Consider the following 25,595-nt stretch of genomic DNA (forward strand, 5'->3'; position numbering starts at 1 on the left):
GCCTGCTGATGTAACTGACTCAGCATGGCAGATTGGAGCACAAAGCACAGATAGACAAGGTTAGTGGAGTGAAGAAGTCAGCCTGGGGATGGTTTACTGTTTGTTAGAGTATTTGTCAACATGTAGCTGACTTTGTTTTATTTTGCTGCAGATGCACAGCAGGGAGCCGGACACCAAAGGGAGATGGCAAGTGGAGAACCATAGGAAGTTGGTCTGCGCCCAGCGATGGAAGGAATAGTTCTATTGTTGGTGCCTATATGACCTGTTAATGCTGTGTTTTGAAGGCGTGAAACAACTCTTGAAATTGCACGCGTAGCAGGATGTCGACCCCTGGTGAGTGTGAAAGGCAAGGTGCGACACCAAGCCACAGCGGCAGTTATTTTTGAGCTGTCGCATTGTTTGCGAGCAGGTGGCTGCTTCCGGGCACAGCAGTCACTTTGTCTCGTTGGTGTTCTAGGTGCCATGGGAGACGCTGGCCACAACATTCAGTGTTGGACTGGGAGCAGTTAAGCGTTAGACTTGCAGCTGGCTGTCTCCTGCAGCCATCATCTTTGTCTGGCAGTATTGTCAGACTTTTGGAAATGGCATAGACCAGACTTCAAAGCTGGAAGGTATAAAACATCAGCTTACCCAAAAAGCCTTTGAAGCAGATCAAGCAGTAGCTGGACTGCCGAGTCTTTTGTGCTTCCCGGTGGGATACAGGAGATGCTCGCACCGTGATGGAGGAGGAAGGATGAGCACTCTCACTACGGAACCAATTCTGTCTTTTTGGTTTTTGTGTTTTTTTTTTTTGTCTTCTCCTAAGTGCACAAGTTAAGTGTTACAGGTTGTAAGTTATGAAACCTCATGACCTGAGTGGTGAATAAGTGAATTCATGTAATAGACTAGTCTGGGCAAAGGGGACCGAGCCCTGTTTGTCATGTTTGTTTGTTGTATTTCTTCATGAGCTCATGAAATAAAGCTCAATTCACAGAGTACGTTGTCCTGTAAATTTGAAGTTTTCTCTCCCGTACCATTTTTTCTCTAACTGCTTGCAGTCTGTCCCATTCGTGCTGCAAACCAGGGAGAAAAAGTCAATAATGCCATCTCTCTCTGTTTGGTTTTCGTACTAGATTGGGAACTCTGGCTCCAGTGGCAGTCAAGTTTGAGCTTTTAGTAGAAAGCTCTAGCTGTTCAGTTGGCTTCCCTGTGCAACGGACCTTCTCTGCTGTCACTGCGGTCCTACCCGTCTTGCCCCAGCGTCCCCATACCCCCCCCAGCCGACACTCTGGGGTCGGGGCCCGTTTCCTCGCGCTCCTTCTCTCCCGGATTCCCCAGGGAGCGCCTTTTGCCCCCAACGTTCTCCGGGGCCGTTAACGGTCTCGGAGCAGAACTCGCTGGAGCAAGCGCTGCCAGGAGGGCCTCTCCCCCGCGGCAGCACCGCAGCCCGGCGCGGCCCCGTCAGCGAGGAGCGAAAAGGGAAGCGCTGCCACAGAGCGGACCCGAGCGAGCCCGGCTCCCCCTCCCCGCGGCCCGGCTCCCGGTCGCGCCCGGCGGGCAGGGTAAGCTGCTCCGCCCGCCCCGGCAGGCGCCAGGCCGCGGCCCGGGGCCGCCTGAGCGCGGTCCGCCGGGGCAGGCCGCGGAGCAGCCCCCGCTCCGGGGCCTGTCAGGCGGCGGAGCCCCGCGGGCGGCGGGCCCGGCTGGCGAGCGGGGGCATGGCGGCGCGGAGCCAGGCCTCCCTGCAGCGCCGGCTGCAGAGCTCGCAGGAGGCGCAGCACCGCCAAGCGGTGCTGGTGCGGAAGCTGCAGGCGAAGGTGAGGAGCGGGGGCGCCTGCCCGGGGGGAGGCGCCCGGGGACGGGCCGCAGTGGCGGTGTCGGGGTGCCGCGGCCGTTGGCGCCGCGCCGAGAGGGGACTCGGCGGCAGAGAGCTCGGGGGGCGAACGCGCGGCCCCAGCGGGGCCCTCCCCGGCGCTGCCGCGGGCGGGACGGCGCCGAGCCCGGAGGCCGGGCCAGGCTCCGGGAGCCGCCCTGCTCCGCCCGGCCCGCCCAGGCGTGCTGGGCGCCTCGCTCTGCCGCTGCCAGCCTCCCGAGCCTCTCGTTAGGTCTTTTCCGTAGTCAAAGAACGATGCCTGGCTTGCAAACGCCCTTGCTTGGCCGCGGGAGCAAGGGGCTGTCCCAGAGGCAGGAGTCGCGGCGGCGGGGGCGGTTTTGGGCGGCCCCGGGCAGAGGCAGCGCTGGCCCGGTTCGCCCGGGGCGCAGGAGCGCTGGCAGCGAGGAGGGTGCCAGAGCTGGGCGGAGGGTCGGGGCAGGCCGTGCCGGGCCCGGCCCAGCGCCTGGCGGTGGTCACGGCGCTGCTGTGCGGTCGTCCTGCTTTTCTGGCCCGTGCTTTGGTTTCTGCAGCTGAACAGAAATCCATATTCTGCAGTGGCTGGGCAGGGCTGTGGTCAGAACTAACTTTACTTGCGAAATATTGAAAAGCCGTTTTGAAAACTCCTTTCTCTAACTTCAAGGACCGACTGGACTTTTAGCCCATTGGCAATACTGATCTGGGGGTACATAGTGGCCATAGGCCAGGCATGGCTGGCTAAGTCTGTCTCATCCTTCTGCTTGCCGTCGCTATCTGAGGATGAGCAGATAGCGCTACGTGTAAAAGCAACCCTGTCTCAATTTCTTTAGTATTAGATAAAAGTGCAGCTTCCCTGTATCATAACACCTTCTTGTTGACTGCATCAGCAGCACTGTGAAATGCACTGTGCTTGGGCTGTGAAGACTTGGAGAAAAGCTAATGCAGGAGGAGCCAAGTCTGTTACAAGCTGCATTTGCTCATCTGCATTCTACGTATCCATCTAGGTAGTGCAGTACCGGACTTGGTGTCGAGAGTTGGAGCAGCACGTGGAAGCAGGAGGGGTGAGTGTGCAGGTTGCTAACTCAAGATAGCGTACGTAGCGTTCGTTAACGCAGACAAAAAGCTCCCCAAAGCAATGGCAGAGGAAACCAAGATTTTGCCAGCCGAGGATTTAAAGAAGCACTGTAAGTTTGCCCATCAGTGTTTTGTCCAGTTGCTGTTCTTAGAGCAGCCAGTAGTCCCAGAAATGCCAGTCCAGAAGACCCTATCAAGAAGGATTTTAATTTTGTGAAGGAGTGCTTTATTACTTGCTGGAGTAACATTTGTCCTAGGTCTCAGGAGAGGGCTATACTGCCTGTTACGTTCTATGGCTGTCTCTGAAAAAGAATCAGTTGAAAGAGCGTTTTGGAAGGCAAGAATGCTGGCGTTCAATGTACAGCGCTGGCTCTGTGCTTTTCTTTCTGCTTCACGGCTAACGTAAACCGAGGAGATGAAGGGTAGGAGAGAAGGAGGGTATTCCCAGGCTTCAAGTCTAAGTGAGCACTCACGGTCACGAGCTGAGGATACCCAGCTGTGAGAGTGCAACAGTGGGAGACTGAGGAGAGCTACTCACATTGAGTAACACCCTTCCCCTCCCTTCCTCTCCGTAGTCACGACACTGCTATGCCTGGAAGAAGCCACGAGCTCCTGAGCTACCAAAGAAACAGAGGGGAAAGCGATTGACGCTAACAGCAGTGAAAGGAACACAAGAATTTGACTAAACATTTCCTTTCTTCTTAAGGGATCCCTTCCAGGCAGGTGGGAAGCCACAGACGACCGCCGCCTGAAGAAAGCACTGCTTCAGTTGGAAGAGGAGCATCAAAGGTAAAATGGCTCTGTTTTGAGTGGGAGGTTGTTCCGGGTGACCTCCAAAGGTTGCTTTCCAGCTTAAATTATTCTGTGATTCTGTAGGTGAGCTCCTCAGCAGAGCCCCATTTTAGGTTGAGAATCAAACCCTGGCAGCCTGAACATTTCATGGCACAGGAGCTTTCCTGTTTGGTTTTACCTGAGTAGCATATCCTGTGCGTGTATCCGAGTCCTCCAGTAGAGCACTTGGCACCACAGGCATCTTCTGCCACATTTCTTTCTCTGCTTTTCTTTCTTCCTCTGCCCAAGAGATAAATTGTGTGTGGTGTAAAAGTCATCTGTGTGGTGTGTTATGCATGTTGCAAGCTAAGGTGGGAGAAGCACAGCTCCCGTTTTGATCCGGAAGCTGAGTTTTGTGCTTGTTCACAGGGCAGCAGTTCTTGAAATTTTGTTCATGAAATGTTGCCTGGGTGGGATATTAGTCTGTGGCCCCAAAGTCATTAGCCTGCAGTGCTTGACTTTTCAGTTTTCGGTTGAAGGTTTCAGGTAAAGCTGTTTCTCCTACATATGTGGTGCTGTCTTTGTGGTGGGAGGTTTACTGGATCAGTAAGGTGGGGTCTTTGCTAGAGGTCTTACGCAGCGTATAGGACAAGGACAGGGAGAGGCTTAACAAGAAGGTGAGGGCAGCGGTGGGTACAACATTGCAAGGGAAAAGGCCATGGAAACTTGGAGTCCTCTCTGCGGAAGAGAGGTGGTCAGGACAACGACAGAGAAAGATGATGCATCCAGTGATTGGACAGCATGAAGGGGAGGCAAGACGTTAACTGTGGGCACCATCAAAGTTGAAGAGGAAGGGGGAACCAAAATTGTAGATGGAAACTGAAGGCTCAAAGCAAGGAGAAGCAACTGAGTTTGCCCTAACAGAGAGGTCTTACTTAATCCTAGAAAGCACTTCTACTACTTCTCCGTTTGACAACAAAGTCGGTGTTGAAGGAGTTGGAAAGTCGGGGGATGCTGCTTGTGGCTAGCAGTTGTTCAGTGACCTCATTGCTGTTTCTTTCTTTCCAAGATGTGAGAATCTGGCAGAAGTGAACACTCTCCTGTGGGAGCACCTAGATAAAGCAAATGAGGTTAATTCAGCCCTCAAAGAAGATGTTGGAAAACTGACAGCGGATTGGATGAAGGCCCGGGAGGAGCTGGAATTGAAGGAGGTTGAACGGTGCAATGAATGTGAGGTAAGGGTAGGCTACGGGAATGTCAGGCGTGATGCCGGAGCGGAAGGTGAATGCATTTTATTTCTGGCATGGAGGACTTGCTGTGTGAAAGTTGTGGCTACACTGGGGCTGTATTGGTGTTGACTAGCAGAAGACGGGGGTGTGAGATGGAGGAGCGTCAGCAAATTGTGGTGATGGAAGATGCCCACCTGCTGTGACCATACTGCTCGGCCTTAAAGGCAAATGCTTGCTGTTGCTGGACACTGTAGGGCAGTCCCACATGAACGCTCGTCTTTTTAATAGTTCCTAAATCTCTGTCCACGTCAGTGGAGACCAGAGAGGTCTGTGTGTTTTCACATGCAGAGCAGCCAACAGAAGAACAAGACAGGCCTCCCCTACCAATAGCCTGTTGTAAGCCAACCTGACACTGGTCTTGGAGGGACTTGTTTTTGTCTTCCGCCACCAAGACTGTTAGACACCTCTGCAAGGCGGGATGATGAGTCATCAGTTTGCTTTGCTGCTCTCCACTCCTGCAGGAGAAGTGGTGTGGATGTTCCCTTCTTTGAAGTCAGGTGGCAGGTCTACCGAGGATGCTTATGTGGTGCCTGTTCAGTCCTTGATGCCCCTGTCGGAATTGTTATTAAAGGAGACCTGGTGATGGTGGTTGTACTCTCTCCTATCTGAAAGACTTGTACAGTGACGGCGAAGGCTGAATTGGCATTTCTTTTTGTCTTTGCATGTTTAGCGTTATGACAGCTACTTAAGAGGTGAACGTAACCGTCTACTCAGCCTATGGCATCAGGTGGTAAACTTCCACCGTCATTTCCTGGAAATGAAGGCTGCCACTGACCGGTGAGTAGAAGTTAAGGCTAGATCTCTTGCAGAAGAAACGTAGCTTCCCTTCACACCTGCTTTTTGAGCCTTGATGTTACTTTAGTTGCAGCTAAAGATAGGGTTTCTCCTTTGGTAGTCTGAAGCAATGCCATTAAGCGTGCTTTAGGCTGTTTTCAGAATCATTTTGTTTGGTGCTAATTTTCAGATAAAACTGGGGGGCTTGGGCTATAAGCAGTGCAGAGGCCCTGAACAGATGAACTGGCTTTTACTGTTGCGCAATTACGTGCTTCAAAAAGGAGTCATCTGATAAAGATGGTGGTGTGAAGGTTCTCTCTTTCTTTGTTCTTCTTCAGAGATTTGTCAGAGCTGAAGGCAGAGCACATGAGGCTTTCTGGATCTATACTTGTAAACTGCTCCCGCCTAAGCTCTGGCATACAGCTCTGGGAGTCCGTCCCTCTGGGTAGACCTGTCCTAAAGGATCAGGCACAGCAGCAAGTGGAACAGGAAATAAGCCAGAAGACTTGGGAAGCGATGTGCTTACAAGTCAAGGGGGACATGGAGAAGAAGGAGCTTCAGAACAGGTAAATGTGTTTTAAACTTTGCTGTTACCAGCATTATCTTTTGTGGCTGCTTCTTGGGTTCATAGATGGGCTGCGTCCACGTTCAAAACACACTCATTCTGCACAGCCTTGTTTCTGTCCCTAGTCAAACTATTGCCTTCAACAGAATGGATAGGAAAAACTGTCTGACTGACAGAAGCTCTTCTGAGTAAGACAAGACTGGAAAAGGTCTTGCACATTACAGTGTTTTTGCTGTTAAACTGATTCTTGGTGAGAAATTGAGACCAGCATAAAGAGAGCTCTGTCTCCTGTACAGCCCTTTTGCTACCCAGGGCTGTGCTAAAGGAATTGGGAGGAATTTGCACAGGACCATCATAAGCAACGTAGCACCTCTGTACTGACATCTCCTTGCAAGACTGAGTACAGAAAGCCTTTGGGGCAAGAAGTGCCATTTTGGCAACATGAGTCATATTAACCTGAATCATCCTGTGATCCTATGATCATTGGATTGAAAATTCATGCACATCTCCCCGAATAGATTGCAAGCTCTTTCATCAATTCACTGCTGAAGGCAAAAGTAATTGTGTGACTAGTAATCTGGACTTAAACATCTGCCTTACTGAAAGAAGACCTTTGGAGAGTCTTATATGCAACGTATGAAAGAGGAGAGAGAGAACTAACGAGCAGGAAGCTGTTAGCTACCTGAAAGGAGGTTGTAGCGGGGTGGGTGTTGGTGTCTTCTCCCAAGGAACAAGTGATAGGATGAGAGGAAATGGCCTACGGTTGTGCCAGGGAAGGTTTAGATTGGATATTAGGAAAGATTTCTTCACCCAAAGCGTTATCAGGCATTGGAACAGGCTGCCCAGGGAAGCGGTTGAGCCACCATCCCTGGAGGTATTTAGAAGACAGGTGTGGACTGTGGTGCTTAGGGACGTGGTTTAGTGGTGGACTTGGCAGTGTTAGGCTTACGGTTGGCCTCGATGATCTTAAAGGTCTTTTCCGACCTAAATGATTCTGTGATTCTATACTCTTGGTTTTGGAAATAAGAATGTTTTTACGTTAAAAACTTAGTCTTTCCCCTCCTCATAGAGTGAAGGACTTAGGTGCACTGGAAGGAAAACAGTCGCTATTACAGAGGGAGTTGGTAGTCATGAGAGAGACACTAGAGGAATCGCACCTTCAGAGGGATCTGCTGAAGCAAGAGAACCATGAGCTTACAATGGCACTGCAAAAGGTATGGCCACCTTATTCCTAGGCAGCACTTGTGGGAGAGGGAGCTGTGATAGCAAGACCACCACAGATGCTGTTTCTGTGGAAGCAGAAGGGACAGGGACAATGCTGTTGTTCTCCTTGGAAAATGGTGATCAGCCCACACGGGCTCTTTGGTGTAGTTAGTCCCCACGTGCTTCTTGGGAGCACTGAACCGGGAGTATGTCAGAGACACAAAAGGGGATCTGCAGTTGCCGCTTGAAGTCAGGGATCTTCCTGTCTTTGTTTTCCTGTTGTTCTTTTGTCTCTTCAGGCAGAGCAGTCAGTGGCAGAGTTGACAGGGGCTCAGACGAAGCTGAGGGCTGAAGTAGCTGATCTACGTGTTGTAACAGCGAAGATGAGCAGTGTTAACGAAGCCCTTGCATTGGATAAAGTGGAGAAGCTGGAGAAACTTGTGTTGCAGGTGAGCAGAGTTGCCAAAGATCTTACCAGGTGTTCTTCTCCAGCTGCTGCCTCTTTTCAGACCTCTTGGCTTCAGACAGTATGACTGCCTGAATATGGAAATGTTCCTTTTTCTGTCCAAGCCAAACCTTCTACATAGTAAACCTTACTGTATTTTATTTCCTCTGTGCTTCTGTGGTTGTAGCTGGAGCAAGAGAATGACGTTCTGTCAGGTAAAGTGGACGAGATGGAGAGAGCAAAGATCTCTGACCAGGAGAAGCTGAACTTGTGTGAAAGAATGAATGAAGAGCTCTGCTCAGAGAAAGCCCACCTGGAACAGCTGCTGAAGAAAGCAGAGGAGCAACAGGAGGGGCTGCAGGTACAGCTGAGGATACTGGCAGAGGAGAAGGCAGAAACCCAAGAGAAACTCAGTCAGGTGAGACCAAAAACCTGGTGCTTTCTGGGTGGGCTTTTGGCTGCTTGGCTCAGTTAAGCTGTATCTGTTGCATTCTGCAGTGCTTTTGTCAAGGGAGATGTTTTCCATTTGTTGGAGCCTAGAGGGCGGGACAAAGCTGCAAGTCAGTGTCTGCTATCTTGTACTGCTAAGAATGGGAATGACATCTTGATATTGTTGAAATTGTATTTTAAGACATACACGCAGCTTTGAATTGCTAGAGCCTCTCTAGGCTTTGAGGAAGAGGAGGAGAAATAGATGATCACACAAGACTGTTGACTCTGGACTAACTGATTTCGGTACAGTGGAAAAAGAGCTTGGGGGAATCGTTATCACTGGAGGAGACTAGGAACTTTGCCATCATTTACGTGTCCATTTCATACTGTGCAATCTTGGGTAGTATGGGATAACTTTGAGAGGAGAATTGTTTGTTTCTGATGGTCTGTTCTCTGTTAGACAGTCTTAGTAAACTTTCAGCCCAAAGTACAGGAGCTCTTTCTCCTCTAGCTGATTCAGAATTGGCACTGGCTGGCTCTGCACAGAACTCCAGAGAAAGGACTCTAACTGTATTTTGTCTCACTTTCAGGTTTGCTGCCAGCAAGAGTCAGCTGGCAGTGGTCCGGAGCAGTTGCGCCAGGAGACCTCTTGCCAAGGGCACGCACTGGCCAGGGTGTCCAAAGAGAAGGAATTGCTGGTGCATGAGAAGGCTGCCCTAGAGGTGCGACTGGCAGCCACAGAGCGGGACAGACAAGGCCTTTCCGAGCAGCTGGCAGAGGCCAGGTAAAGGCGGGGAGGAGACCCTAGGCAGGACATTACTTCATGTGTGTAATTATAAAGGTGGTAATCATTACACGGGGATTTATTGCATCCTGTACGCTTTTGAGATGTTTTCACCTTCCATGGACAGAAAATGGAAGAATCTCGTGGGGGGAAAAGAAAAACAAAACAACAAAAAACCCCCAAACCAGTATACCATAATTTGAATGTTATTTTTCTGACAGCTAAAGCTAACAAAGCTCTCCTGAGCCTTGGGCTCCTGTTTTTGCCCCCTTGCACATTCCTGTGTGAAGTCCAAAGCAAGCCGATACAATTCCTCAGTATCTGGTACCTTGGCTCTGCACCGAGTAATAATTAAACCATGCAGACGTTTGCTGAAACCTGAAGCTTCTCTCTTGTTTTGGTTTCTTGTTCTGTGTATTTGAACATAGATCTTTCTTTGCTCATCAAGTAGTTTGACGTGGGATCTCTGGAATTCAAGGCTGTTATGTACGGACATTGTGAGTAGGACACTGCCATTTAGGGTGAAGCTAGAGGCTCATGCTGAACACCTTGAGGGCCTTCTGTTTCTAAGCTAACTTGTTACCTATGGTGCAGGACCTAGACTTGGTTACACCAGCAGCAGGGAACTTTTGAATGCTCGCCAGTCTTTGGGACTTCTTGCCCATCATTGATGTCTGCGTCCTGTACTCCTCACCACATGCTGTTTAGAGACAGGTGTCATGGAGAAGTTATACAGGGAAGGAACAAGATTCTGCCCTTCTGCTGCATCAGGTTTCTAAGATCAAATGCGAGAAGTTCTCCTTTTCCAAAAAAACCCCCCAAAACCAACCCAACGTATGGAGATGTTTGTCCTCCTCCTAGGTCTATCTTGGAAGACTCCTGAACTGGCAGAGCTGTACAAATGATGGTTTAGAGAGTGTTTTGCTTCTTGACTTTTACGCTTTACCACTCCAGAGTATGGTGTTAGCAAGGCTGATAAACACCATTTTGACGCAGTCTGTTTCTTGAGAGCTGCTGCTGCTTCTGAGCTCCAGCTTCTCTTATGTGATCCAGCTGAATTACGTTTTGTCAATTATTGGGCTGTGGCAACTATTCTTGCCAGATGTTGTTCTCAAGAGCCTTTTGTTGCCACAGTTTTGGACTCTATCATCTTTTCTGTTCTGTTTTAGAGACTGACCTTAAAAGGGAGCATATTTGCTTTGGACTGCCAGAGATTGGCGTAATCAGAAATATGTGCTTGTTCTCCTTCTTGAAGATACATCCTCCATTGTCCATCAAAGTAGCGAAATCCTACTGTTGCGGGTTTTACTGTTGTACCACTCGGGTGCCCCTTCACCCCAAAGGATGTTATCCTGATTGCATGCCTGTACTAGTGAGGCAGTGCTGTGTATTGTAGGAACCTGGCACACAGGACCCTGTGTGAGATCAGGGAGGTGTCTTCAGCTCCTGGTTCCAGAATCCTGTGTGTCAATCGCGGCAGCTGGTTGCAGTCTATGGATGTAACAATTTGCCTCTGCAGTACTATAACTTCCATGAGAAAGAGCGACAAGTCACGTGGGCTGCTGCCTACTTAGCAATGCTTAAAGAAAAGTAGCAAGTTTTTCTTTTGAACTTCCAACAGTTTAAACCGAAGGATACCCGTCTCTCCTTTCAGGTAGTCCTTGTTCAGGTAACATCTAGTTCAGGTTTCTTAAAAATGCTGCTACAAGCATGAGATTTTACTATATCATCTAATGTATTTCTTTAGTCCCTTTTACATACAGGGAGTCTGGAAAATTACCTGCCTATACCTATGCTATGAACAGCATTAAGAAGTCATGAGTCAGCCAGGGAAAGACTCTTATTCTGTCCCCCTGCAGAGCAACTTGGAAGTGCTGATGAGATAAGGGCTGTGAGCCTGGGAAAAAAAGCTGGGCTTTTGCTTGCTGGCACAGAGTTTGTGGGCACAGCTACCCGTGTGTCATAGATCAGACAACAGCAATTTAAGATTTGGCTACTGAGATCAAATTCGGCTGGGCTTTCTGTGTGATGCTAGGTCGTAAGTAAAGCCTGGGCATTCCCTCGGAGGGGCCTGCATTGCTATTTTAAATGGCAGAAATATGCTTTCTGTCTCCAAGTTTCCATGCAACCCATTTTGTGTACTCAGGGGTAGGGATCTTGAACCACTTCTTACTGGAATAACTCCCTGTGGGTGTCAGGAGCCAGAAATTCATTTCTCTCCGTATTTGCAACTTGTAGGTCAGTGAAGGAGACCCTGGAATCCAGCCGGTTGGAGGCTCAGCAGCACTTAGCTGAGCTGGAGATCGCCAGGAGCCAGCTTGAAATCCGCCTTCACACAGTCACACAGGCCAAGGAGGTGATACAAGGTGAGAGCCTCACGTGCATTGTTTCTGGCGATCCCCCTGCCTCGGGAGGATGTTATAAAAATAGCTCTCTGTCTGCAGTGCTTCTGGGGAGTGAAGGAGCTGGAGACAGATCCCTCCTACACTGAAATTCAAATGCCTTAAGGTTAGTAAAGTCAGAACCACTGTTTGTGTAGGCACTGAATCTTGCCATTTGTCGTGTTTGCAGGGGAAGTGAAGTGCCTTCAACGGGAGCTGGAAGCAGAGAGATCTCTGATGAGGCAGGAACGGGAAAGCATGGCGCAACAGCTCTTGCGGACAGAACAGCAGTATGACAAAACCCTCAGGCGTCGGCAAACCGATCATGAAGTGGAAATAAGGAAGCTCCTGCAAGACATGGTAGGAAACAATATGCTTTTGAATTCTTCAAGCAAGCTTTGTGGGCTGGCTTTAGAAGAGCGTGTGAAACGGCAGCAATCACCTGTCATAGGCCACACATTGCTAGGCCCGGCAGCAGAGCCAATGGCTTGTACTTGAGGGCACGTGAAGACCCACAGGACTATGCTGGGACAGTAAATGCTGCCACAGAGTCGGTGTGGGCCTAAGACGAGTTCAACAGAAGGTTGGGTGGTCCCCACGCAAAGCGTGGCAGCAAAGGGGGAGGATCTTACCAGATTCCTGTCTACCATGAGGTCGACTCCTAGCATTCCTGCCAACTGCAGTCGCGGGAACTTTGTTCCTTTCTTTCTGTCCTTTCATGCTTGACAGAGGTAGTATCTTTGGGCTTAAAGCATATAGAACAGGCCCCTTGTTCCTGGTAGTTCAGTTCGTGGCCTGCCTTGTGACTAGGGCATCGGGGTACTGGCCTCTTTCTCACCCTGCAGTCCATCTGCATCTTTTCATTGATGAGAATGGAGTTGAGCTTTGAAAATAGAGACTCGGAGACTGGAGAGAAATGCTGAGGTGAGAGGTGCTAGCAAACAGGCAGCCATCCGAGAAGGGCAGGTAACATCTGCTTTTCTTCCACCTGCTGACCCTCCTTTGAAGTTCCTTGATAGGACGTGATTGATGGAGGGCCCAAAGCCACTACTGTGCCCTGTTGAGGTGGGGGTTTGTGGGAGGCAAGAAGCTTCACCTTTTATTGAGGAGCTTGGCTGGGACTCCATCTTGAAGTCTTTTCCTCCTCTCATCAGGCAAGCGAGCGGGAACGGCACCGTTCAGAGCTACAGGAGATGCTGGAGCAATGGGAAAAGGAGAAGGCAGAGGCAGAAAGGGAGCACGAGAAGAAGCTGTTTGATACGAAGCAGAAAGTTGCTACCATGCAAGCTCAACAAGAAGAGGAACGAACTAGAGTCGAAAATGCCAAGCAAGAGGTAAAGACTGTGAAAGGAGAATGGGTGTGGTTTTTTTACTCTTCTGGGCTCCTTATCGATCCTTCGATGACTAAGAGGTTGTTGAAGATTCAGTCACGGATGGACCATGTTTATACTGCCAATCTCACTTAGGAACCTGTGCCTCCAAGTGGGCAGATAATGACCTAGGAGGCCAGCAGCATAGTGCTTTGAGAGCGGGTGAGCCCATCCGTCTTTGAGTCTTACCACACAAATTTTTTTATGGGAAGTTTAAACCCGTCTTCTCTTTATTTCTGTGCAGGTCCTGCTGGAAAAGGAGCGTGAGAAGAATGCTTTATTAGAGACACTGCTCCAAACTCAGGGAGAACTAACAGAAGCCTGCCAGCAGCTGGAGCAGCTCAGGCAGGAGGTGGAAGAGCAGCGAGAGACTGGGCAGGTAAGTCTGACTTGTAGGGTAGGTTGAAGGAACGGGCCGTTGGCAATTGGACGTAAGCCGAGAGGGCCGGGTAACGGAGTGAAGGGCAGTAACAAGGAAATAAAACATAAGTCCTGCAGCTGAGGAGGCAAGGACTACTGCAGGCACTGAAAGCACCGAGCCTGGTAAGCTCCAGAGATCAGCAACAGGAAGGAAGGGTTACAACGGCAGCAGAGCTGGGTAGAAAAGCAGAAAGAAGTGGCTGAATGAATGTGATTTTGAGACAGAAAGAGAAAAAAGCTGGGCCTGATGGCACGGCAGGTCTCAGTAGCTTGCTCTCCATTTGTGTTTACAGAACATCACAGAAAAACTGCAAGCAGAGCTGCAGGAAACTCAGAGTAAGATCAAAGCAGCGGAGAAGAGGCAGAGGGAGGAAAGCCAAACCATCAAAGAGGAAATGAATATCCTTCTTCAGCAGAGGGATGGTCTACAAAAACAGGTGACTGCAACAGCAGTAGCTCCTCCAGTCATCAAAGAGGCGGTCTCTCACTTGCCTTTCCATTGCAGAGCAGCAGGCTGATGGGATAATCCCTCTGACTGCCATCATACTGTGGTCTCCATCTCAGCTGCTCTGAAGGAGACTTACTGGCCAGCTGAATCTCACCTGCTGCCCTGGACAGATGGGCTAGTCCTTTTGCCTGTTTGCCAGTAATCATCAGAATGGATCTCTGCTGGTCTTGCTTTCTACGGTGGTTTTTCAGCTGAACGTGGTGACCCACTTAGATTTTTAAACAAGTCAGCTGTATCCATTGTGAATCTGGTACTCTTGTGACAGGGTGAAATGTAAACTTGTTCTTTCCCTTTCCTCACAGTACGTGATACGGCTGACAGTGACAAGCTGTAGTCTCTGACTGCTTTGTTATGTTTCACTTGAGGTGGAAGAGTTGACATCGCAGCTAGCAGCCTCCGAAGAGTCTCTAAAGAAGGAGGCTATGACGCTGCGTCAAGAGGTGGTGTCTTTGGAAAGGAAACTCGAGAGCACTGAGAAGCAAAGAAAGGATGTCCTGGTGAGGCTGGCAGATGCCACAGAGGGCCATTTCTTACCTATTTTTTGGCCTTCTGTTAATACTTCTAAGGAGCAACTTTTTCTAGTGGAGAGCTGATTTTGGTTGGTCTTGTACAGGTTCAGTCCAAATCTGAGGAGATACAGAGTACGCAAATGCTGACCAAGTTTCCCTCATTTTCCCCTTCCTTCCGCTCATCGTTCCTTGTTTCCCAGACTTTTGCTTTCCTGCCACTTTTCACTTTTCCAATTGCATTCTTCTGAATGAGCAGGAAAAGATGCTGTAGTCATATAAAGCTCGCTTATGATTCAGGGTGTTTGTTTTCCTCAATTCTGAAGGTTTCCGCCCTTGAAGCTTTAGTCAAAGTAATTTTCAAACTTGTCTCTATTTACATTGCATGGTTTGGGCAATTATTTTTGTTCAAATCCATATTTAGATTTCCAAATGTCTGGCTCTGGAGAAAGGGGTGAGAAGACAAAGTTTGCTAATAATAGAAAGCCGTTCAACATTGCCCACCTGAGAGCAGACAGTGGGGAAAAAAAATAGAGGAATTTGAGAAACAAAAGTGCTGATCCAGATAAATATGTACGCCTGCAAGGGGAAAACTCGTCCTTATTTCAACCACAGAATGACAGACTGTGGTCTGACCATTACTCCTTCAAGAGGGGACAGTGGGGTTCTAGAGGATGGTACCATGAAAACTCTACAGAGTAGAGGTCCAAAAAAAGCCCCAACCAAACCCCAAAGTGGGAAATCAAATGTTGGGGTTGTTCTCTCTTCCCTTCCTCCCTAATAGAGAGAATATCGTCATGCCACTGCCTAAATCATGCTTAGTCTGGACTTCAAATCCTGACTGCAGTTCTGGTGGCTCCTGCCCAAAAGACCACACTAGAGCCAGAAGAGGTTCAGAGAAGGGCCAAAAGGAAGATGGGACTGGCTGAGTAAGCTGGGAAAGATGCAACCTACAGGGTGGCACGGGAAAGGCTTCCAACATCCTGAGAGGCAGGGAGAGAGGGGGCAGCCCTTGACTGCCGCTGAAGCGGGAGTTCAAGTCTAGTATGACAAGCAAACATATATCGACGGAACTATTGAATCTTTTTCTCACTGTTTTGCAGCATGAATGGGAGAGACTGCAAGCAGTTAAAGAAGAACTGGTGTGGGAGATAAACCTTCTTCAGGACTCAGTCACAGCCTCTGAAACGCGAGCAAATACAGCAACAGATATGAATCACTGCCTTGAACAAGAACTTCAAACTACATTGTCTATCTTAAAAACGAAAAATGAGGAAGTGGAAACGCAGCGGGAGAAAATCCAGATGCTCCAGAAAGAGGCAGCCCAGGGAAAAGCTTTGCAGGAGACTGTCACTCATATGACTGCCCTCCTGTCAGAGAGGGAGGGAGAAATGAAGTTGTACCAGGAGCAGATGAGAATGCTGGAAAAGCAGAAAGAAATGCATAAAACTACTCTCGATGGGGTTATTAAGGACATAACAGAGAAAAAAGAGAAGATGGAATCCCAGCAAGAACAGATACGGGACCTGGAGAAGCAGCAAGAGAAACAAAGGATTGCTGTAAGCAAAATGAGCAAAGACTTGGAAGAGAGAGATCGGGAGATCAGATCCCAGCAAGAACAGATACGGGACCTGGAGAAGCAGCGAGAAATGCAGAGGACTGCTGTCAGCAAGATGAGCAAAGAGCTGGAGGAGAGAGACCAGGCGATCAAGTTCCAGGAGGGGAAAATAATGATTCTAGAACAACAGGGTGCATCACAAGTGAGAAACCTGCAGGCGGATCTTGATCATATGAAAGGAAACTTGAAGGAGAAAAACATAGAGCTTATGTCTCTGACTCGGCAGATCCAAGAACTGGAAATGGAGAGAGCACAGGTGAAACCGCTGCATGCAAGCCTTGAACACCTGAGGGCAGTTCTTAAGGACAGAGAGAGTGAGTGTGATTCTCAAAGGGATCAGTTAAGACTCTTGCAGCAGTACAAGGAAGAGCAAGAGGGGTACCTGCAAGAGCTTCGTGGTAAAGTAGAGAAGATGATGCTTTCTTTATCTAAAAAAGATCAAGAGCTTGAGTCACAACAAAAGCAAATCCAGGAAGCTGAAGGAGTCATGGAGATGCAGCTGAGGACTGTCCGTGACCAACTGGAGCAGACCTCAAAAGAAAAGGACAGACTCATAGACATCCAAAAGGAACAAGCAAGGAGCTGTGAGGAAAAAACAGAACAGATGAATGTCTTGCACCGAGACTTAGAACACACTAGGGCAATACTGAAAGAAAAGGATTTAATGATTGACTCTCAGAAGGAACTGATTGAGACCTTCCAAAAACAACAACAACAAGACTCTGAATGGCAGAAGGAAATTCTGCAGCACCTTCAAGTGGCACTAAAGGAAAAAGAGCAAGAGATTTTGTCCCTTAGAAAGCAACATGAGGCATGCAAGGAAAAGGAGGAAAAGCATGAAGCTGAGCAAACGAATCTTCAAGCAACAAAACTGACTGTGAAAGAAAGAGAAAAAAAGATAGAGGTTCTGGAGGAGGCTATCTCTAAGCTTCAACGGGAAAAGGAGGAGGCAGCAATGCAGACTAAAGGTATGCTGCAAAAACTAGAATATGCTGAATCTTCTCTAAAAGCTAGAGATCAAGAGATAGTGTCTTTGCAAGAGCATGTCCAGGAGCTTCGAGAGCAGAAGGAGTTAGAAGGCAAGCAGGCCAAGAGTCTAGAGCAGGACCTAGACAAAATGAGCCAAATATTGAAGGAGAACCACTTGGAGTTCCTCAAGCAGACAGAGCAAATTAACATGTTCCGGCTTCGTGGCGAAAGCACGGCAGTAGCACTAGCATCGTGCCAGAAGCAGGTGAATCTGCTTGAGGAAGTGGTGAGGAAGAGAGATGAAGACAATGAAACTCTTCTGCAAAAACTCCAGCACCAAGAAGAAGAACTGAAGACCTTGCAGAATTTGCAGCTTAGGCTAACCGAGCAGCATGAAGAGGTTAGACATCACCGAGAGCGAGAGAAGCTCCTGGACGATGCCTTGCGTGGGAGGGAACGAGAGACCAAGGCTCAAGGTGAGGAAATAAGAGCTCTTCAGGAAGATCTCCAGCATGTTCAGCAGACTCTGACAAAGAAGGATGAAGAGATCAAGTACCAGAGAGACAGAGTCAGGTATTTAGAGAAGACTCTGACAGGGAGAGAACAAGAGCTTAGGAGGCAGAGTGAACTGAAACAATTAACGTCAGCTTTGCGATGGAAAGATGGAGAGGACAGCCTGCAGAAACAAATCCAGAAACTCCAAAAATGGGAGGAAGAGGAAGCAGAGAAGAGGAGAGTTCTCCAGGAGAGAGAGCGTGCCTTGCAAAGACAGAAGGAGCTAACCCAGCAACTGGAAGATGAGCAGAAAGCAAAGGGGGAAGAATTGAAGCGGGTGACCGCTCTTTTGAAGCAGACTGAAAGTGAAGAAGCCAAATGGAAAGAGAAGGCACAAGCACTGACTCTTGCCCTTACCAAGAGTGAAAAGGCCAATGGGACTTTGAGGGAAGAAATAGCCATCCTGCAGAGTAAGGTTACAGAGAGGGACACGGACCGGTTTCATCATCAGGTAGGCAGCGTGATTGATCATCAGTCAACTAAAATGTCTCTAAAGGATTCTAATGATGCTTCCCATAAAGATATGGGAATATATATTCCCATAAATATATGACCTGCTTGGCCAAAGAAACTAGGATTGCAGCCAGCAGGCTTGCCTGTCTGTGTAGCTCTGGCCAGAGACCATTCACCTGCTGGAATGTTTTCTGCCCAGCCCAGAACTACTGAAAGAACTATGGAGCTTGCTGCTAAAATTAACTCAAGCCCAAAAGTGGGGGATGGGTAATCGGGTCTCTCCTATCTAGGCAGGCTTAGCCAACGTGTTGTGGTTAGGATTTGGCGTGGAAAGGAAAGGGCACAGTTGACCAGACTAATATACTAAACTTAGCGGAACGATGGCTGAACAGCAGCTACGCTGATGGTGCTTAGAAGATGCTTTCAGAGATTTAGATTTCTGAGGTCCAGCTTTTCCAGTGTATTGAAAATAATGGAATTGGTACCATTGCCTGATCAGGTTAAAGGCTTCATTGCGCATTCAGGATGTACTTGTGCCGCAGCCCAAAAAAACACGACGGCAAATTTGCCTCGGATTTCACCAACGTGATCTGGAGGAGGGCCCCTAGGAAGAGGGCATGTTGTTTTGGTCTGTGGACCAGGAGAAGAAGGGACTTAGCACTGTGCATTCCTGCGTCCGGTCACTCTCCCCGCCTTGTTGCTTCTGGCTCTTCTAACCTTTATGTGGCACCAGCGCACATAATCTCCTCTCTGAATACCCAGCAGGCTGTTGCAGAAGGGGAGCAGCTATCATGGCTCTCAGAGAAGAGACTCCTGTTGCAGCGGCTGGAACGTCTGCAGCAAGCAGTTGCAAGGCTGGAGCTTGAGAAGACTGAGCTGAAGCAACTCAGTGCTGAGCTCAAGAGGACTCTTGAGCAGGTAAAACAGGCTTTCACTGCCTCTGCAAAGCCTCACGGTCCTCTGGAACACAACACATTGCCACAGACAGCACTTTGGGGTCCTCTGCTTGTTTCCTTCCCTCTCCCGGTTCCCCCTGTGGACACACGCTTTTGTATTTTCTCTCTCTTCTGGCACCCCATTGCCTTCACAAATGCACATTCACTCTGGTACCACCCTTCTTGCCCCAGCGTCCCCATACACACACATTTGACCCTCTTGTGTCAGGAACTGTTTCCTCTTGGTCTTTCTCTTCCATAGTCTACTTTGAGTGCCTTTTGCCCCCAACACACTCTGGTGCAATGAACAGTCTGAGCAGAAACCTCCTTGCCGTGATGTCCAGAGGCCCTTTTGCTCCTTGTTTGGTGGCAGGTTTCTGTGACCCTTTCTCCTATCCAATGTGCAGGTGGAACGGGAACGGAGGAGACTGAAGAGAGATTGTCGAGGTCGGTCGTTGCGAGATGCAGGCGGATTTTCTCTCTCTGACCAGCTCCAGGTGCCTGCTCCTAGACAGGTGAGAACAGAATCTTACTTGGTGGGAGGAGGGTCTGGCCATACAGAGGAACGACGGCAAATCCCAGAGGCAGCAGCCCCCCGGTATAGACCTAACAGAAGTCAAGTATAGACCATGGCCCTGGCCAAACTGGAGACCAAAAAGAAATCCTTGTGTTTTCTTCACAGGAGGAGTCTCACAGGTGCTGCAGTTGTCGATTAGCTGAGTTGTGGAACCAGGTGAGGGGTAGGAAAGCTCTCCTCAAAAGCTGCTGTGGCTGTACTGATGGGCGCAACTTTGCCCGATGCTACAGCCCGAGTATTGCTTAGCTGTCAGGAAGGGAGTACACCAGGCAGTGGAAATGCCCAGTCAAACACATCTGTTGGCCGTGGCCAAACAACATCATTCACCCATTCAAACCCATTGCTTCTGCAAATGGAGGCACTGTTGCTCCTCTTGCCTCTCCTCTTGCCTCGCCTCCAGGGATGTAAGGCAGTGCCAGAGCTTCTAGCCTTCAGGCAATCGTTAGTCTCGTATTGCTGTTCTGTGCTAATCATGATCCCAATATCGGACCGAGTCAGAGACCTAAGCGCTGCATGGACATCTGTTTGGTCGGTGTAAGAATGTACATTCCAGCTGCTGAACCCTACTGCGTCCTTTGACAGTGGTATCAGCAGTAGCAGCAGTCACCACACTTCTCTTCCATGTCCTTTTATGGGTCTGGTACACCCTGGTCTCCCTGAGGATGTGAATCTTCACCGGTGTTCAGGGCAAAATGCATGTAAGATTTATGCGAGTAAAGTATATGATGCTTAGCTCTGGCAAGTGAGCCAAGAATGCTGCTGAAGCCATCGGGTTACAGCCTAAGGATGTTTTTACCTGGAAGTCTCGGTGTCTGAAGTTCTGTTGCTACGGATAACTAACTGAACCGCCTTCCCCTCGTGACTGTTGTGTCTGCCTGCCCCGTGGACCTACTTCAGCAGTTCAGCAGGAAAACGAAGGCGCTCTGCTCAAAGAATAGTCCTCAGCTGGCTAGTTAGGGCACTCCTCTGGGTCTGGGAAACAGCGGAACTGGAACTTGATCTCACGCTTCCTGGGAGATGCTCTTAGCAGCAGATGGCCGCTTCTCCCACTCGTACCTCTGGGTTACCTACCAAAGCGCGGGAGGGCTTTTCAGGCTTCCAAGCCAGCCTTCCCAAAGGTGCCCTTGTTATTTCAGAGAGAAGGTCAGACCTGACCCTCTCTTCAGTGGTGGCGTTCCCTAGCCTACGCATATTGTTTGCTGTGAAGTCCCTTTGCCGTCTTACTTTCCGTGCGCACGACTGGCTTCTAATTCAGCACCACGCATTCCCCTTCCGGAGCTGGCTGCCTGAGTTTCGCATCTAGTCTGCTCTAGATGCTTAGCAGGTTAGGGTCCCACTTTTTATCATCGCCTTTGGCTTTATGTTGACAGACCTTGGTATCGTAATTCAAACGTAGCAGGTTCCATAAGCCATAAAACTCCTTTGGGAATTGCTTCTGTTATTCGAGTTCACTCGCCAAGAAGGAATATTCTCATATTCCTAGCTTGAGGTTGGGGATTGCATTGCCATGTGGAACACAGCCCTTGGCAAAGCGCACGTCACTTTGAAAACAGAGGAAAACCTCTGACCTGAGCCGTTTTCCCCGAAACAGCAAAGCGCTGAGCACTGCTCCCAGTGCTGGCATCTCCTCCACTCCAAAGCAGGCAGAGGGGAAGGCGCCAGAGCTGCTGTGGCTGCGCTGCACTGCAAACCTAACAGGAGGTGAGAGCAGCTGGGTCTCTCGCGCCAAAAAGCCCAGCAGGCACAACCCTGCGTTGCCAGGAAATTATAATAGAGTTTGAGGACTTTCAAGGCCTCAGCAGTCCTTTAAGGCTCATTTCCCCCCCCCCCCCCCCCCGGGCTTTGTTCATCAAATTATGCTCTGCTCCTTTGTGAAATGCTCTAACGTTAGGAAAAATGAGCGTTTGCTCCCTTTTCACGTGCTAGCTGTCAAGTTTTCAAACTAGGTCATAACAGAATGGTTCCTCGCTACCTTGTGTAACCAGTAGTCCTCCTGCTGAGGAAAAAGCATGTGGAACTCAGGTGTCAGTAGCCCAAATCTCTTTTTTGGAAAAAAGAGGTGGGTTACTAAATCCTGTAGGGAACCTCTGTCTTTAGTATACGTGTAATGTGTCAGTGCTGTAGGTGTGAGTTGCCGTTGCCAGAAAGAAACTTGAATTGTTGATGATAATCTGAAGTTCAGTTTGGGGTGACTCTGGGAACCTGTTACTTCCCGTTCCACAAGGACCAAGTGTTTGCGAGGGCTGGAGTTAGAGGGCGCGTCTTCCCTGACAGCCGGTACCGTGGAGCTACGGATGGTCCTAACAGCGTGGGCCTGTCTGAGCTCGGCCTTTTGCCTCTTTCAGGTGTCCCTTCTGCAGACGCAGCTGGCACAAGACTGCTGTGCAAAGACCAGCCGGAAGCTGCCAGAGGTTTGCCAAGAGCTGGATTCCTCCTCAGCAGCTGTGGCCAGGGAGCCCAAAGCTGCTGTTCTGGAAGCAGAGACTCGGAAGCTGGGTCAGTCTCTGAACCGTCCTGTGCCCTAGAGGACCAGCTGCAGCATCGTGGGGTTCCGGTCTTGTGCCCTTCCCAGAAATGTATTATGTTTTGCTGTGGGAAATGGGGGTGCATTTGTTCTGCTTGCGTTTGGAAGCATCTCCGAGTGCAAGTGATTTTTTTTAATTTTTTTTTTTTAAATAAAAGAAACTTTGCAGGACTGTCCTTTCTCAGTAGCAAAAAGCAAGTGGTCGGTAAATACGTGGCTTAGGGAAAGACTATACTAGTTTTTGACCTGCACGAGTAAGCTATTACGAGCTGTTGTCTGATTTAACCTCTTGAGTTCACAGCCGTTCCCTGTGAGGAGAGAGGGAAAGGGAGGTGTTATCAAAATGAAGGGGTGGAGAGCACACGCCAGGGATTGAAGGTGGGGCAGGAGAGTGGGGTTTTTCCCTTCCTTTCATGCTTCAGCACAAAAAGCGCTGGCACTCTCCCGAGATGATCTGCTTTCCGCTTTGTGGCTGCGACAGCCAGCCCGAGGGACAGCTGTGACGTGCGGAAACAGGTTGTAAAGTAGGTATGCTTATTCAGCGCTGGGAAGCACGGGGGGGCGAGGGGGGGATCATCCCGCCAAAGTCGTGCGCGCCCACATGGTGGCTTGTCCTGGATTTATACGACAAAGTATTACATATACATAATGTTTCCCAATACGCCTATACATATGCATGACCTGTCCCCGCTTTGCATTAGAATTAGCCCCAAGAGGTCATTTCCATAAACCCCTCCTAACTGCGCTTGCGCAGTGCCTCCTGGTGGTGGTCGCGGGGGGTCGTGGGGATGAAGGCTGATGACTCTTCTTCGTCACTGCTAGCAACTCGTTGTTCTTGCGCAGACTCAGTTGCTCCTTGACTCTTGTCCCAACTGCAGGGTCGGTTTCAGCTGGTTTTCATGACAAGTTGCTGTTCTTATCAAGGAACTGTCCTTCGCTGAGAGATTACAAGACTCCTTACTTCAGTCCTTTTGTACAATAGTTAAACTTTTATAGTTACACTCTAAAGCCCCTTTTCAGTCCCCCCTTTTCTATACAGTTAGTAAATTCTTTTACTATATCTTATTTTAAGATAACGTTTCTTTATCTAACATCTTCTCAAAATATTTGTTAGATTCAAGTTTTCGTCAAAGTTGGTTCTTCTTCCATTCGCTGTAGGAATCCCCTGTGCTCTGGAAATGCCACCAAGCACACCGAATTATTACACACAGAGCCATAGACAGAATTACAGCTATAATTGTCATAATAAACAATTGTTTTAACCATGCCAAGTTTGGTAACCAAGATGTTAATTTTTCTATTAAGTCACTAAATCCCCAAGATGTGCTATCTTGGGCCACTTCATGCAAGATTTTGGTTTTTTCCCAAATTTGAGATAAATCTTTTTCAATCCTCTTGTCTTGGTTAACATAGGTACAGCAATGTTCACCAATAACCGTACACAAACCTCCTTCTTTAGCAAAAAGCAAATCCAGCCCTAGCCTGTTTTGAAGTGTTACTTGTTTTAAGGAAGAAATTTCTTTCTGTAGAGCCGTGAGTGCATCAGCTGTAGCATTATTAATAATTTCCATTGTAGCTGAAATGTTAACTAAGGCTTTTTCTAATTCACTAACTCCTAACCGTGGAAGAAACCACCTCGCAAAGCTATGAAACCTGGTTGGCCTCATTACGAAAGGGTTTAGTTTTCTCTTGATTGGATGGGTTACAGGTTTCATATAGGTTTGTAATAGGCCAAGCATGCGTAAACTGGTTAAGTCTTGTGCAATAGTAACGTTAGGAACTATAGTCCCTACAGCACATTGGCCCTTCCACCCTAAAGGCAATACCTTATATCCCCACTTTCCACAGATCCAGTACCATCCCTGACCTACAGGAGTTGGCCAGCCTTTGGGGATATTGCTGGCGTTTTTCCGAATCTGCTTGCTGTTCCACATATTTGCACCTCCATACTTGATGTAACTAGTGCAACTGGAGTAGGCCCCAATAAAACTCGAAATTCCACAATGTCTGTCTGTGCTCTTCCTTCCCGTATTCTGTGTGGTGTTTTCTAGGTAGCACCTCTGGACACAAGGTACTCCTTCAGTCTCGTTCCAGAGTAGGCTTAAATCTATCTGCCATTCGAGATTCCTTTTTGGTATCTCTGCGTGCTCGGGGAGGGATATATTGTTAAAGGCATTAGCTACCTCCGAAAAATTGGGGAAAATGGTAGCGACCACGGGGTGGCCATGTCTTGCGTTTGTGGGCAAGTGTGAGCAAATCCAGCAGTCAGACCAATTTATGGCGGTAGCAATTTTGTCATGTAGCTGCAAAAAGGTATTACTCTCCCATGCCCCCAGTCTTCCTATTAGGCTTACAATCAGCGTCGTGACAAGGTAAGCTTTCTTTGCTGTACTTGCGCGAGGTAAGGAGCACCTGGAAAGATCCTTCCCACTGTGGCTCCAAGGTTCTTTCTGCAAAAGACCTTCTATAGACATAATCTCCAGGTTAGATGTTATGTACAGGTCCATCTAAACATCTACTTTGAGTCCCGGCCACATGTTTCTCAATTTTGTTGAGTTGTTTGCTTAATACTACCATGTAAGAGGTTATAATTTCATCCCCAGCCTGTGTGGACATCCCTTTCTGTATTCCATAGGGTCGTCCATCTAAGATTTCAAAAGGGCTCAGTCCTTCTTTTGCTCTTGGCCTAGTTCCTATGCGCAAGAGAGCCAAAGGGAAAGACTGAGGCCAAGCTAAGTTATTCTCCTGTCCCAATTTCACAATCTGCTGTTTGATTAAGTGGTTCATTTTCTTCTGCTTGGCCACTCGACTGAGGGCGATATGGGGTGTGAAGCTGCCAATCTATACCCAAATGGCGGCTAATTTGTTGTACTACCTTTGAGATAAAATGTCGTCCTCTGTCAGAGGATACGGTTGCTGGAACCCCAAAATGTGGTATTATCTCTTGCATTAATATTCTAGTTACCTCCCAAGCCTTGGCTGTCCTGGTAGGGAATGCTTCTGGCCAACCTGAAAAAGTGTCAGTTAATACTAGCAAATACCTATATCCCCCTTATCTGGGGAGTTTCGAGAAATCTATCTGCCAATTTTGACCTGGAACATTTCCTTTGCTGATATTTCCAAATGTCACATGGTTAGCTACTTTTGGGTTGTTCTTTAAGCATGCTTCACATCTATTAACTACAGTCTTTAGAGTCCGATATAAATTTCTAGCTACAATTTGAGAGTTGTATAAGGCTTCAGTTCCCCAGTGAGTTTTGTTGTGCTCTGTTTTTATACGTTACCATAATATGCTAAAGAGAACTATTATTCTGTTCATTCAACAGTGCCCATCCTGATGGGCTGATTTCAGCTCCTAAGTTTTGATCCTTTTCATCATATTCAATTGTTTCAGGTAGTGGCAAAGATTTTTCAGGATTTATCCTTAATACCTCACCTTGTTCCGCAGCTCGCCTTGCCTCGTAATCAGCCAGTTTATTTCCCACCTCCCTGTCAGTGTTACCTTTCTGATGTCCTTTGCAGTGAGTAATTGCCACTGCTGATGGAAGCTGTACAGCATAAATTATATCAGCATGTTTTATACTTTTCCCTTGAGCAATCAAGAGTCCTCATTCCTT

General features: G+C 48.5%; 1 protein-coding gene across 6 annotated transcripts; it reads left to right on the plus strand.

The window, feature by feature from the left end:
• The first annotated feature begins 155 nt into the window (after positions 1 to 155).
• On the plus strand, positions 156 to 22,008 carry LOC309603651 (uncharacterized protein). Of its 6 annotated transcripts, none has more exons than XM_082338575.1 (21): positions 156 to 333; positions 458 to 611; positions 3,606 to 3,688; positions 4,740 to 4,905; positions 5,630 to 5,736; positions 6,072 to 6,299; positions 7,368 to 7,512; positions 7,801 to 7,950; positions 8,134 to 8,364; positions 8,969 to 9,162; positions 11,401 to 11,528; positions 11,734 to 11,903; positions 12,698 to 12,877; positions 13,158 to 13,292; positions 13,627 to 13,770; positions 14,207 to 14,338; positions 15,451 to 17,940; positions 18,705 to 18,860; positions 19,285 to 19,392; positions 19,560 to 19,610; positions 21,800 to 22,008. In XM_082338575.1, exons 4-21 carry the CDS (start codon positions 4,849 to 4,851, stop codon positions 21,977 to 21,979), a joined length of 4,986 nt encoding a protein of 1,661 aa, XP_082194701.1. In that variant the 5' UTR covers positions 156 to 333; positions 458 to 611; positions 3,606 to 3,688; positions 4,740 to 4,848; the 3' UTR covers positions 21,980 to 22,008. The 6 variants fall into 6 exon arrangements, with proteins under 6 accessions (XP_082194701.1, XP_082194702.1, XP_082194697.1 ...); XM_082338571.1 differs by lacking the exons at positions 156 to 333; positions 458 to 611 and adding exons at positions 1,628 to 1,793; positions 2,830 to 2,886; XM_082338576.1 differs by lacking the exon at positions 458 to 611.
• The last annotated feature ends 3,587 nt before the right edge of the window (positions 22,009 to 25,595 follow it).

This window comes from Platalea leucorodia, assembly GCF_965183815.1.
Source record: "Platalea leucorodia genome assembly, contig: HAP1_HAP1_SCAFFOLD_161, whole genome shotgun sequence".
Taxonomy (NCBI): Eukaryota; Metazoa; Chordata; class Aves; order Pelecaniformes; family Threskiornithidae; genus Platalea; species Platalea leucorodia.